Source organism: Erpetoichthys calabaricus, chromosome 8 (genome assembly GCF_900747795.2).
Source record: "Erpetoichthys calabaricus chromosome 8, fErpCal1.3, whole genome shotgun sequence".
In the NCBI taxonomy this organism is placed as follows: Eukaryota; Metazoa; Chordata; class Cladistia; order Polypteriformes; family Polypteridae; genus Erpetoichthys; species Erpetoichthys calabaricus.
The window spans coordinates 75,657,824-75,671,932 of record NC_041401.2 but is presented as its reverse complement, the minus strand read 5'-3'; the positions used below and the strand labels follow the sequence as shown (position 1 = coordinate 75,671,932).

The window sequence follows — 14,109 nt, the reverse complement described above, 5'->3', positions numbered from 1 at the left end:
TATCCCAATCACGGATGCTGAATTAATCTTTTCACGGGTTGTAAAGGGTTGTGCTGATGATGCAGACGTGGTGTTACACCACGTAAGTTAAATGGCAACTGGGAGCCACATGCCGGTAATGGGAATAATAATCTGGAGGTGCCCGATTGATAAACATAATAATGCCTCGACACTGTGAATAATCCAAGAAATATGTAACTGTGAAGAACCCACACAGAATGTGCTACAGAAAAAGTGACCCAAATTCCCATGTAATATATTGTTCTAAAAAATATTTTAAAAAGAGAAAAAAATTCTCAAAGTGCACAATTCATAACGATATTAAAATAAATGGTAGCTAGGTACACAGATCAAATATGGTTAATGTATACAAGTGCCTTATTCGCTCTGTATTACAATTTAATGACATCTGTTGAAACACAGGAAGTTAACATTAAACATAAAAAAATGGATCAGCTGAAAGGGTCATAGTAGTCTATGAACCGAAATAAAGGTGTTTGAAACTGGCCTAACCAACATAAGATGCTAATTCTAAAGGAATACTTCCATGAAAAATATCAAGCTTTTGTACACTTTTGATGCTTTTGTTTTGTAGTGCTTTTCAACTAATTGGTTTTCAGATATGGAAGGAGAGAGGTGGAATAAATGTGATTCATTGCTTGTTACCTAACAGGAAGTAAGTTTACCCATTGATCCGACACTTTCAAATTTTGTTTAGTGAGCTTATCTGGAATAACTAATCACCATAAGGATGAAAAGCCACACACATACATGGGGGGCAACATGCAAACTCCATATGGACTATACCAGGTGCAGGACTGAAACCCAAGACACTGGATCCATGACGCATTCTGGTTAAAAATAAATAAATCTGGTTTTCTGCAGCTTATTTCTGCTGGATATTTTCTGTTGAAGAAGACAATGACTTGCACTTTAAAATCATGATCTGTCATTTTTATATTATTCTGAGATAAAGTTCAATATTAAGCTAAGTAAATGTGATTATATGAATGCAACCTAAGTCTATATGTAAATGTATAACATAGCAAAAATAAAGTATTTATGACATGAAAATGACTTCAAACACACATGTCAGTGATGTGCTGATTATTTTCCCCACAAGTACCTCATCTGTCCTTTAAATGATGCTGAGGGTATTTCTCCAATGTCCATGACGAAACAAAAGTTCTTTCCACATACTGATGAATGAACAGTGCTGCTTCCTCCTTGCAGTGAAGTTTTTGCTGTTGCTATCCTTGCTTTCCTCTGCAGTCTCGATTTTTCTTTGACTGAGTACACTAGTGGCTCCATTTTAGAAAACTGAGTATGGGAAACAGCTGAATGATTGAGAACAAAAGAACGGCTCAGTGCCCAAAGATACTCGGAGCATGCCAAGCAGAAGTACATCAAGCTATAGTTAGTAGTAGTCATATTGTGAGGTGTGCAGAGTCTGGTGAAATTCTTATTTGCCAATCAGGTCTGAACACGTCACCACACACCTGCACCATGGTAAGCCATAATTAATAGCAAAGACAAATCAGCCTACCTGATGTACTTCCTACTCCTGTGACTTCCATTAATCAAGACCTACTGTATGCAACACATCTGCCAAGATAACAGTCAAGAATTGAATTCATTTATTCGTCCCCCTTTTGCATTGGATTCAAGGCAGGAAGTACCCCTCTCTACAGCACTACTATCCATCACAGGGCACACTAAAGCCCCATCCACACTACTACATTTTTGTTTAAAAATGCATACATTAGCCTTCTCTCCATTTCTCCACAATACCCAGCGTTTCCAATCCCCGAAAACAGAGAATTTTAAAAATGATCTCCAGAGCCGTAAACTTCTGAACTGCAGCCTCAGTGTCATGGTGTGGACAGGTGAAAATACAGACTTTAGTCCTGCCATGATTTGCTTGGTCTTATTAAGTTGCCCATCCCTGATTGGATCCTACTCATTATAATGTTTCATTGCCCGATTGTTCATCCCTCATTGAAGAAAACCACATTCCATGTAGCGGGCACAGAACAGTCGCTTTCCATACAGCTTGTTGTGTTGTGTTACTTACCTGTATTCTAAGTTGTGTTTTGTATAGTTTGAATGCTGCATAAATGTGCAAAAGGCAAATAATTTACCAGTCACTATAGTTATGTGTTAAATCCCATGACGTGGCGTTACCACGCCTTCAAACCTTTTTCTGCTGCTGCACGCATGCCCTGTGTAAGCAAACATCTATGTCATGTGCATTTTTGGTCATTTCTTAGTGTGGATGGAGATACTTTCGTAAATGATGTGAAAATGTTAGTATGGACAGAGATCATTTTGGAGGAACATAGTCCAAATCACAATGGGCCAATTTAGAGTTGCCCATCAACTTTACCTGCATATCTACGAAATATGGAAGGAAAACAAAAACAACTCATATGACGCAGACAGTGTCCAGGAAATTGCAACCTGGTGTAAAACCCGGCCTAACACACATAGAAATGGCACAAAGAAAACCAAATAGAAGTTCTCCATAGCAACAGTGTGTTGTTATTGCCCCCCCCCCAAAGATAGGAATCACACACATCTTCTTGAAACCACCATCTTCATATTCCAGAAATATGAGAAGCATTTGAATCTGTGAATGTACAACTGCAGACACCAAAAACATGACAATGCAAGAGCATCCCATTTAGTTCACATTTTTTAATAACATGGCACAATTTACATAACACAAGGGTTTTCTTTAATGAGACACATGCTGAAGATTCAGAGTCGCTTCACTTTTTTTTTTTATACATATGATCTAGAAAGGACTTCATTTACGTACATGATAAACAGCAAAAAAGTTTTTTTTTGTTAACAATCTCTTTGCAATACTCAGAACTAACACTACTCTTTCCAGTGTACATTTTTGTTCATTATTAAAAAAGAAAAACACTGCACAACATCTGGATTTCACAAAGTTTGAAGCGCACAACTAAACCTTCAGATGACTACTAAAATAGATCTCTGCTCCTTAGAAACAAACGGTCTGCTGCCATTAAGCTCTGTTCTTCTTCTTTAGATACGACAACTTAAAGATAGCACTTTGATACACTATGAGACCAACAAAACTAATTGATTTTCATACATATACTGTACTTTACAATTCTTCAGAGTTTTTTCAAGGTTCTTTAAATTCATATTCTCCCCAGAAGGTCGGACAGCAAATTTTGAAAAACAGGACAATGGTGTAAGTTTTAGTGACTTTTTGCCTGAAACAAGCAAGCTTGCAGATTGTCAAATTAGGCATTTTCTCAGAGATTAAAATTAAAAAAAAAATATTTGTATGGAAGTGTAATTGCTGTTCCATGTGTGTCCTGCGCTACACCAAGGTCATATCAGTTGAACTTTTCAGTAGTGTTTTGAGCTCCAGATTGCTGCAAACCAGCTTAGGTAATGAAGGGACAGTCCTTATTTTTATTACGGCATTTAAAGTATAACACACTAGACTTCTCTGTACTGTAAAAAGTATTCACATCAGCTCATGCTCATGTGAGGAACAGGATCTGGCTATTACAAAATCTCTCCAATTCTTGCAATTTCACCACCCAGAGTGACCATCACAATAACAAGAATGCTACCCAGAGGAGTTCATGCTGCACCCCCAGATTCCCACAGGCTGCAGCCAAGTGGGAGTGATGAGGTTAACTGCAAACAACCAAAACTTCACCAATGCCTTATGAAACTCCATCAATGGGGGTTGCTGTGCAAACATTTATTCCCCACTCCATTCGTCAACTTCTGATTTTTAGGGCGAAGGACATTAGGAGAGAGGGTGATACTCACACAAAGGCATAGAGCCACAGCAATGATGGCAGGAAAACACAAACTAGGAGCATGAGCAAAACAAAATACCAGAAAGGGTGTTAACCATTTAAACCTTAGGGATATTATGGCATGTTCAGGAAATTTAAAAGGTAATTTCAGAACAAAGACGGCCCCAGTTACCCAAAAACCTACTGAACACAAAGACCCCTTCTGTGTATAGCTTTTGGCACCAGTACCCTCACCCTCAGCAAAAATTGCATTTCACCAGTCGTACCCAAATGCAAAGCAACTTGAAGTGGGAAAAATATTATTTGAAGGTTGAAATATATGTACGTAGAGGTCTTAAGAGTAAAAAGGAAAAAATACCCATTTACGATCTGTTCTCACCTGATCCAGTTTAGGATTGAGGGAGCAGGCATCACTGGATGAGACACAACTTTGGCCAGGTTGCCAGTTCAATAGTGAGTGCTCTCACAAACGCACCCACAATCACTCGATTCAGACCAATTCAGAGTCGCCAGTTACACATAGGAGGTAACCAGAGAAAACACATGCAAGCACAGGGAGAATGTGGGAACTCCATGCAGACTGTGAAAAGGCCTACAGTTTGAACTGAGTCACCCAAAGCTGTGAGGCAAAAGTTTTCATTACTGCGTCACCCTGAAAAACAATCTGTTAAAGTTAATTTTAAACTGCAAAGTAAAATACAATATTTAGGTAGACGAACAGTTTTCTTGTTATATTTCAGCATTGGTTGATTTTTTGTTCTTGTTAAGTTTGTTTCATATATATTCAGTCATATTCATCTTGTATGAAGGTTTCTGGAGAGAATATGAGGTAGTGGAGGGCTGACGAGGTTTGTGTGCTGTGGCTTGTTTGCTGAACAGTCTCCTTTAAAGAAATGAAGGCTTCTACTGGAATAAAAGCCAAAATGTTCATTGCATAGTTGAAGGGAATAACCTGTGAAACGACGGACCTAACACAGCAGAACACTGTGCCAATGGTTAATTAAATTTAAAAAAAAAAAACAGCACAGTTAAAGGAGTTTCCAACCTTCTTATTTCACTTAAGTCTATTTACATCTGTACAAAGTAAAGCTTTCGTCACACCCCTTAGCAGAATGTACATTACTGTTCCTCTGAGCCCAAGAAGCACGTCTTTTTGTCTTTTTTTGTTTTTATACACTGTACAGGAATATGTACAAAGCCTGCCTTAACTGTTGCCACTTTGCCAGCAGCTACATTTCCTAGCAGACACCGCAGTTTCCAGGGAGTCTTCTTTCTCATTGTCTTCTAAAACATTTTGCTTTCTTTACTTTAAAAGAAGAGTCACAGACCAAAAAAAAGGAGAGGAAAACTGGCAAAAAACATCTGTAAAATTTTAACATAAAATGTACAAAATAATACTTCAAAAGTTTTTAAACTGGTTGTATTATAGGATCATACCCAGTTTATATCATACACCTGAACGCCACCTTTTGAATCCAGTCTCAATCTACCGGGCTTCAATGTCTTTGTGGGTATGCGATGGTGGCCTGTCCCTGATGTCTGTGGTCAAGGGTGTAGTCCTTCTTGGGGAAACCGGGCGGGCACCCAAAGTAGGGATGAGCGGAGGTGGAGCACTCAAAGCTGCGGTGGGGGGAGTCTTATTGAGAATGCCATTTTGGTGTGCTGAGGATGGGCTGACCCTTGGGTAGTGCATACTAGGGAGTCCAGGGGTCATAAGACCTGGGTGGGCTAAATGGGTATCTAAGGTGGCTGGGTGCATTGGGTGCATTGTGTGCAAGCGGGCATGCTCATAATCTTCCCTGAGCATGTGCAGCCTCTCTCGTTCATCTAAGTGGCTGAGTCGCTCGTGCTCCCGACGGTGATCAATGGCAAGATGATGGTCTCTGTTGAAATCATGGGGCTCCCTATCTCTGTAGGAACGCTCGGTTTCATATAACCTTGGTGCTGTGAGACGATGAAGAGGATCACTCCTTAACAAAAAATCTCTTGCCAGCGGATCTCTTCGGTGAATGTCGAGCCCCCTGTATGGGTCCCTAAGTGGATCTCTCAGAGGATCCCAATGAAATGCTGGGTATGGAAACCTTTCAGCCCCAGCAATTGGGCTTATTCCCATAAATGGTGCAACCATTCGAGTTCTTTCAAGGCTGGTGATACTGTTCATTGGATGCACGCCAGCCATGCTCATTGCCACTGGCATAGAGGACATGGAAGAGGTGGGATGAATGCTGGTTGAAGACGTCAACTGGGAGTGCTCAGGAGGCTTGTGAAGCTGGGGTCCTTCACTTGAGACCTCTTGATCTTCCTTGCGTTCCTCCTTTACTTTGACCTCACTGTTCTTCTTCTGATGGTCATACACCAGCTCGCCCTTTTTGTCAGACTCTCTATTCAAAGTGCTGCTTGGTCTTGTGTTGTCTATGGCTGTTGACCTGACATACGGCGATGCCACTCTGTTTGCTGGTTTGGCGTCATCTATCACTCGACACTCATGGAGTGAAACACTGTCCTTGTCAGGCAGGTGATTCTCTTTGAGCTTGTGGTCATCAGCAGTAGATTCTTTCCAAGAGTCACCGTGATCCCGGTCCCGTTCCCGTTCCCTGGCTTCTTTCAGCTTCTCCTTGTCACGGACCTCGCTGCTCATTTGATTTTTTGATGGCTCATTAGAAGTGCGAGTGTGTCCCAATGAGTTTGTAGTATTCACAGGTGCAGGAGAGGGATGATTGTGATGTCTTTTTTCACCATTGTCCCTAAAGATTACAAAAGGATAAAAGTTAGTGCATTTTGTGCATTAGTGTATTAGCTGGAAATGTAGCTATTAATCAATTTTTCAAACCCAGTTCTCATTTGCGGCAGCCAGCGCTTACCCTGGACACAATGCAGAAACCAATACATATTGTGGAGACTGGCTCAGACACAGACAGGCAGACACGTTCATGTCACCCAACACACGTTTATTATACATTGTATATATAGTAAAGTGCACAACCCAGTGCCAAAGCACCAATCACCCCTTCAAGTCCTGGCCACAACAACAATGCCTTTCTCTCTCTCTCTGGTCCGCCTCCACTCCTCTCCAACACGCTTCGTCTTCTTCCTCCCGACTCTCGCCCCGAATGGAGGGAGGCGGCCCCTTTTATGTGCCCCGGATGGGCTCCAGGTGCATCCTCAGGGTCTCCATAGCCACACCCCTGTGTGGCGGGAAGCTCCCCTGGTGAAGCCGGAAGTCCACCGGGTGTCCTTAAGTCTCTTCCCCCCAGCACTTCCCGGTGTGGCGGAAGTACTGAGGGCCAATGCTCCCAAGGCATCGGGGCGCCCCCTGGCGGTGACCATGGGCCCCTACAGGGTTGAGCTTCCAAGCTCCGTACCCGTGGTCCCCAAAGCCACCACGGAGAATGCCCCCTCGTGTCCTGGAGGAGGCACAAGCCCTCCTCCACTCCTCCTGGGCGTCCCGGCCGGGCATGGACGCCTGCCGGGCACCACAATATATATTTGTTGTAGGTGGCAGATGGGATGGATGGACATCCCGACAAGGAATAGGGAAAATACCTTAGCCAGACAGGAGGCCCCAAGTGGACAGAAAAGCACATTGGCCAAGAGAGGGAAGGATGTCACACCCAAACAAAGCTTCCTTAATGGATGGAGGAACATCCCAGTCAGAACAGATGGTTCCTTACAGGGAGTAGAGAGATGTATTTCCTGTTATGTGGGACTTCAGTGTGACCTAGAAGTACTTTCAATGGGCAACAGGACTGGCACTAGAAGTACTCCTGGGACCTCAATAAAAGTGACCGCTCGAGTCGGAGCTGGGAGGAAGATGAGCAACACTCAACCTGGAGAAGGGCAGTGCGGTGGAGAGAAGAGACGTGATTGGAGGAGAGATAACTGTGTTTTTTCACTTGTGAGGTATTATAATGAAACAGCCACATATTTGAATCTGGGACTGACTTGGTGTATTCGTGTTGGGGCCCTGTGGTGGTTCATTTTATTATATATATATACTGTAAATATATACTTTTTTTTCTTTTTTAAAGTCTGAATCACAATCTGATCATTATTAGGTGGCTACCTAACAGCAAACATCTGCCACGTTCTCTTACTTACAAGAAGCAGCTCATAGATATGTGATACATTATCTTCCAAATAATACAAAGAGTACATATGTGTTTCACCCTTATTGGGATTTGTCAGGTGTACGCACTTTTGCATCACCTACTGGGATCGAACCTCGGACATCAACACCTGAGGCAAAAACCTCTGACACTGCGGCATGGTGGCTGATTCGCTTATACACCTGACGAGCCCCAATAACGGCGAAACACGTGTCATGTGGAAGTGAAGGTCTGTGATACGGTTTGCATATTTGTAGCTGGAAGTCCACAAAGGGAGAAAATTACTCACATATGCCTAAGCTTTTGACTCTTGTCAGGAATCATCATCAGAGGAAACTGATTAGATGTACAGAAATCCAAGGCAATATAAAGCAAATAAGGAGGGTAGGGTAGGTGGATGTGGATAGGGGGGATTAATGAGGTGGGATTCATTGGGTATTTGTCATAAAGTCTTATTCTATATATACACATGTACACATACACACACACACAATTTATACATACTGTATACATATGCATATATTCTAACACCAATTCAATCACATACAGATCTAAGGAACAAATCTGACATTGTAATTAGTGTCAACTACCATTAGGTGGACATCTGACTTCTCAGCTTCTTCAAGACAATGAAATCTTTATTCCAAATGCATACCGTTACTGCTGCACGTACACGGGCCCAGGAAAAGAGAAATCTACGTTTTTTTTAAGACACATTATAAAGCCTTAAGATGCCTGACCTTCTCTACAGCCTGGCACCTTATATGCCTTCATTAGCACCTGAAGTTTTTGTTAATGGTTTTTCTGTTATTATAATGGGACCAAGTTTGAAACAGTGGAGCAGTGATTAAAGTTTCTCCCTCTTGGATCCAACATTCTACTTTTAAATTCTGAGCCTGGTCACTGTTGCTGTGACATGGATTTTCCTCCCACATCCCCAAAGACCTGCTTGTTATACTAATAACATGCTTATAATGTTCTCCTAGGTTATATAATGAGATTACTTGTGAGTTTTATAAGATATCTGAGCTCTGAATGGAGAAATACATTATCAATTAAAAGCAAATGGTAAAAGTGTGTGTTGGTTTACATGAAAATGGCATTAAAGAAGAGGAGAGAAAATAATACTGGTAGTATGCAGATGTGGAGATAAAGCATCACCTGCAATTTAGTTGGGGGAAAATTAAGTCAATTTTTCACTGCAGCCCAGCTGCTATATAAAGCTATGATTAGGTTTTATGCCACTGTAATAACTGTTTTATTGTTCAAATTAACACTTCATAAAGATTGCACAAAGATGTTGAGCACATAGCTAGAGTAAAATGCATTATGAGTAATGAAAACAGAAGGGGTGACGAATTGGCTTTGCTGCCATAGGCAGGTTAACATTTTCAGTTTTAAAGCTATCAAACGAGAAACCAAATGTTAATCTTCTTTGAAGAAATCATGTCAACAGTTTCTGTACAACTGTGCACAAATGTGGTGACTTGTTAAACCAGCATACCATAAAAAAGCGAATGTAAATTCACAAAGTAGTGAAAACAAAACCAGGAGTTGGATTTTTTTTTTTTTTAAAGTGGTAATTCTTAGAATATTGTGTGGTATCCTTATGAATAGGTCAATCATTGTTTAATTTATATTGCTCTATTTACAAGGCAGTAAACAAAGCAAACAATACGATACACAATAAAATAAATTAAGCAAGCTATAACAACCTACTTCTCCTAAATATGTTTTTATATTTATTAGAAGATTGTCTCTTACTTACAACTTATTTTTTTGTACAGCAATCTTCATTGAGTGTAACCACAGAGCACTGTGAACAATTATCAGTTAAAATAAAGTACAGATTATACTAACTGGTACACATATAAAAGCAGATTTGTTAAAACACACAAAGGACAAGATAGACCTGATTAAACATAAATGGAAACCAACATCTGTCTATAAGTTAATTGATGAACTACAGCCAGTTGACAATGGTAGAGATTAAAATTGCGCAAGAGAACGTCAAGAGACAAGACAAGAGGTGACACACTTACTTCAAGTTGAATCTTTAAAACAATTCGGTTCATTCACCCTATGTGATCTTTCCACCATGAAGGCTACAGTATTACTATTAGTTTCATACCTCTCTTTGTCTTCTTTACTAACAGACGAGTCCCGCTTGTCAGCATCACGGTCTCTATCGTGGGCCATGGTAGAGGAGCTGCGGTCTGGTTCCCCCGGTTTAAGCCAAGGCGGTGGGGTTGGAAACGACGGTGGGGTCCGATGAAGACGGTTCCATGGCTCATGAGTACTGCTGAAGTTCTGTGCACTGTGTCCATCTTTGTGGCCAAACACCGAGTTTGGTGCTAAAATAATGGTAGAGCAGAAGAGAAATTTGAATTTGTAGTCTTGGAAATGGTCCATAAACTTTCTGATTCTGATGATATATATTAAATTAAATTCAAAAGTCCAAAGAAGACAAAAATGATAATAAATCAACACTTCTTTCCTTGCTAGGCTAACTTATCCAATTCACCTTGTAAATTCACTGTCTGTTACCAATTTTTCTGTGCTTTTAATTCTGTTGTTCTTTATAGGTCACTTTTTAAAAAAATCACACAAGGTCAGATCACTTCTTAGAAACTCTGTGAAATGCACACAAGCGTCACTACAGCACAACCAGTTATTGCCTGGGCCCCAGCACACTTCCATAAGCTCCCTAGTAATTCACAAAAGCAAAGATGTTAATGAGAAATATGTTTGCCCAGACAGCTTAAAATAAAGTAAGCCATTAGGCCAAATGAAGTGGTCATGCTTTAGTTCTATTTATGTTCACTGCATGCATGAAAAATTACTGCTAAATGAGCGACCCCATAAAAAAGAATAAAGCTTCTTATGCTGAATGCTCCTATTTCATCTTAGCTTGCAGGGGCTGCTCCATAGACGGAATGGCCAACATAACATGAACGTTGTGGAAGGAACATTGTTCAAATTGCACCCTGCTGGCAGAGATGAGCAATAAAGACTCCAGAGCTCACAGCCAATTACACTTTTTGCAACATGACCTTTGATTTCATAAATATTTTTATACAAGATCTTTACTACCACTGGTGTATCCTATAAAATGTGTCTGTGTTGAAAACATCTGCACTACTAGATAAGTCCCACAAATGTAAGGGCAAAATTACTCACTAAGTGATGGGTTTCCCAGGCCACCAAAGGCAGAACTGCTTAATGTTCCCAAACCTCCAAAAGAATTTGGTCTAGTAAATGGCTCTGAAAGAAGAGGCACACATAAAGTATTTATTAACACCACACTGGCAAGCAGCTTTATGTGATTAACTGTATTAAGCTATGACTAAGAAGTGAGTTGCTGTCTAATGTCCAGTGGCAGGACTGGTATAATAGACACGATAAAGAGGAAGGTGCTGAATGAGGCCTTATTGTCGGCAGTAACCAGTAGTACTACACCACAATGGACTGCCATGACACCAGCCCTGTTACCTTTAAAGCAACATTTGTGAGACACTTGGACTCTAGTCTGGTGTGGTACAAGGCCAGGAAACCAGGAACAGGAAATTGTGTGTTGCACTTAAAAGCAAACAGCTGGAACCCAGTGCAGTGGTCTGATGACGTCAGGGTTTAAATGTGGTAACCAGTGATCACGGATGCAGCTCCTCAGAAGTAACTCAAAAATGGAGCATAAATGGGAACTTATGGGCGATAAAATGATGTGGGCAGAGATAGGAAAGAGAGAGAGAGAGAGGAGGGAAATGGAAGACAGAAGGGCACGAGAGCAATCCCACCTAGTTAGCTTAACAGTTACTTATGGTTTATCATGCTACATCAAGGGCTTATTCTGTTTCTCTTGATACTTTGTAATTTCTTTTCTTTTTTAAATCCGTCTCTCTTGTTCAATCAACTACATTGATATTTCAGATTAATGTTAGGCTCTTTTCAGACTCCCATTTAGACCCTGTACTAAGGTAAGCTCTAGGGACTCCCTTCCCTTTATCATAAACCACAGATAGACAACAATAAAAGTAAAACAAAAACCTACTCTTTAGCTTCTCCCTGAAGATTGCCACAGTTGCCACACTCATAGCATATAGTTCATTGGCACAAGAAAACATTGACAACTGACAAACAAAACCCAGCTATGACATACGTTAAGACAACACAACCTGTACGTATGAGAGCACAGCTATGACACCAAGATAGGATAAAGGAAACATACAATCTCAAATAGGTCATTCTAAACATAATTCCACCATCATAAAAGCCCCTACTTGTGATTTTCATGATTATTTGGCCACAGAGATATAATAGCAGAGAAGCTGATACCCTAAAATATCTCAAATGCTGTGATGCTACCAACAGTTACACAGGACACAACAAGATAAGGTACAGCAGTGGCTTTCCCTGCTACTTTTTAACCATCATGACATGGTAACAAGCATTTTTACTACTACCAATACATTTCATTCTTTTCCGACTTACCTAAATGAGCTGCAGGGTTGAGGAAGTTGCTGGGGTGTGGTGGATGTCCAAAAGGTGGTCCAGCTGGATGTGCAGCACCTGCCAAAGAGCAAATCAAAGAACGGGGAAAGAGTTAAAAAGGAGCATCTCTTGTTGAATTCTGTGCCAGAGTGACTCAGCAGGGAGTCAGAAGGAATGAAAGATTTGTTTCTCCCTTCACAGGGCGACATAACTCCTAAAGCGTGAAATTAAAGCTCTACCAAGGCAGCCAATATCTACAAGGGCTTTGTGAACCAGGCCATCATAAATAATATAAGCAGGACATTTAAATGCGTGAATTGGAATGCATTAGAGATTTGGCACCCTGCAATCGCTACAATAGAGGGGTTGCAAAACAATTCATGTGCAGAAAATACAATTCTTTGCATCTTTTCTGGGTCACTGGCATGGGTAGCAAATATCCACTCACAAGCTGCAAAGGGGATTTAAATGCAAGGCCTTATTAGCACTTTAGTGTGGTAGGCAGTCTCATGGAGAAGTTTCCAGCTCTAGTGAGACTCCTGCAATGTCAAAACTAATTAAACTCTCCTTGAAATAAAAAAAAACTGGATACATAGCTGTCAATATTCTGTCTGCAAATAATTTGCCTGGGGTCTCAAAATAATTGTTTTTGGAAGGAAAGAGCTGTGCCATGACAATCCATATCCCTCTGGTACTGGGTGTCTAAAACCTGGAAATAAGTAAAATTAAAAAGACAACCAATCTGTACTGGGACAGAATTCTGAAAGAATGGCATCCAAAAAAAAAAAATCAAGTGTTACGTGTATAGTCCATAGTGGTTATGGGTTACAGAACCATTCATTAAATAACCATGCCAGGACAAATTCTGCCAAACAAAATAGCCTGATCACTTAGACATATGCATAAGAGATAATTATCTTCCAGGTATGTGGCCAGTTTACAGTCAAGTAAGGAGAAATGATAAAGAGAAGAATAAAAAAAAAATTAACCCCACACAATTGATGTCAGATATCTTGTCTAATGCTCAGTAAAGGTGCCCTCTCTAAACCAAGATTCCTTGGCAGTTTATTCCAGTCATCACCTGCCTTTTGCATGGTTCATTACTGTCAAAACTCCATACTATTCACTTGTTACTCAACATCATTCTTCTGAGACATTAACTTTGTCCCCTTGCATCTGTAACAGGGTAGTGTCATTGATTTCATTTGACTTCAATAAACCTAATCTTATAGAAAGTATAGTACAGTTGAGTTCAGGCCATCCAACATGTGCACAATCCACCTGAGTATGACCTTCAGATGTTCTCCTGTGCCAAACCAAGCTGTTCCATACCCTTCTTAGTTAAGCTCACTTCAGTTGTAAACAGGCCACGGGAACGAGTAATGAAACCTGCTGCTCCCTTTATTTTGTTCTATTATCCCTTCTACTCTTATCCCACAACCAGTGGAGTCCCTATTTCACTGACAATATGCTTGTCAAATTTACATTTTTAAACTCCAGCCTACCTTACTGTAGACATGTGGCCCATTATCACATCAAATAAATTGACTAGAACTAAATCTTCACAGCCTTATGTAAGGCCTATCATACACTTGACAAAGTTGCATGACTCCGGCCTACTTCCTGTCCCAACATATCCATTCATCCATTTCCCAAACAATTTAATCCAAAATTGAGTTTACAGAGATCTGGAATTCTACGTA

General features: G+C 40.6%; 1 protein-coding gene across 7 annotated transcripts in view; it reads right to left on the bottom strand.

Moving 5' to 3' along the window:
• Positions 1 to 2,682: 2,682 nt before the first annotated feature.
• Positions 2,683 to 14,109, bottom strand: part of auts2a (activator of transcription and developmental regulator AUTS2 a) — a 1,241,941-nt gene continuing 1,230,514 nt past the window's right edge. For 6 of the 7 annotated variants that reach the window (XM_051930719.1, XM_051930722.1, XM_051930718.1 and 3 more), the window contains 4 exons: positions 12,407 to 12,484; positions 11,099 to 11,182; positions 10,050 to 10,272; positions 2,683 to 6,556 (listed from right to left, as the gene is read on the bottom strand). In XM_051930719.1, coding sequence (XP_051786679.1) covers positions 5,299 to 6,556; positions 10,050 to 10,272; positions 11,099 to 11,182; positions 12,407 to 12,484 — 1,643 coding nt within the window. In that variant the 3' untranslated portion in view covers positions 2,683 to 5,298. The remainder of the gene's footprint in view (positions 6,557 to 10,049; positions 10,273 to 11,098; positions 11,183 to 12,406; positions 12,485 to 14,109) is intronic. The other variant, XM_051930723.1, reaches the window with a different exon arrangement.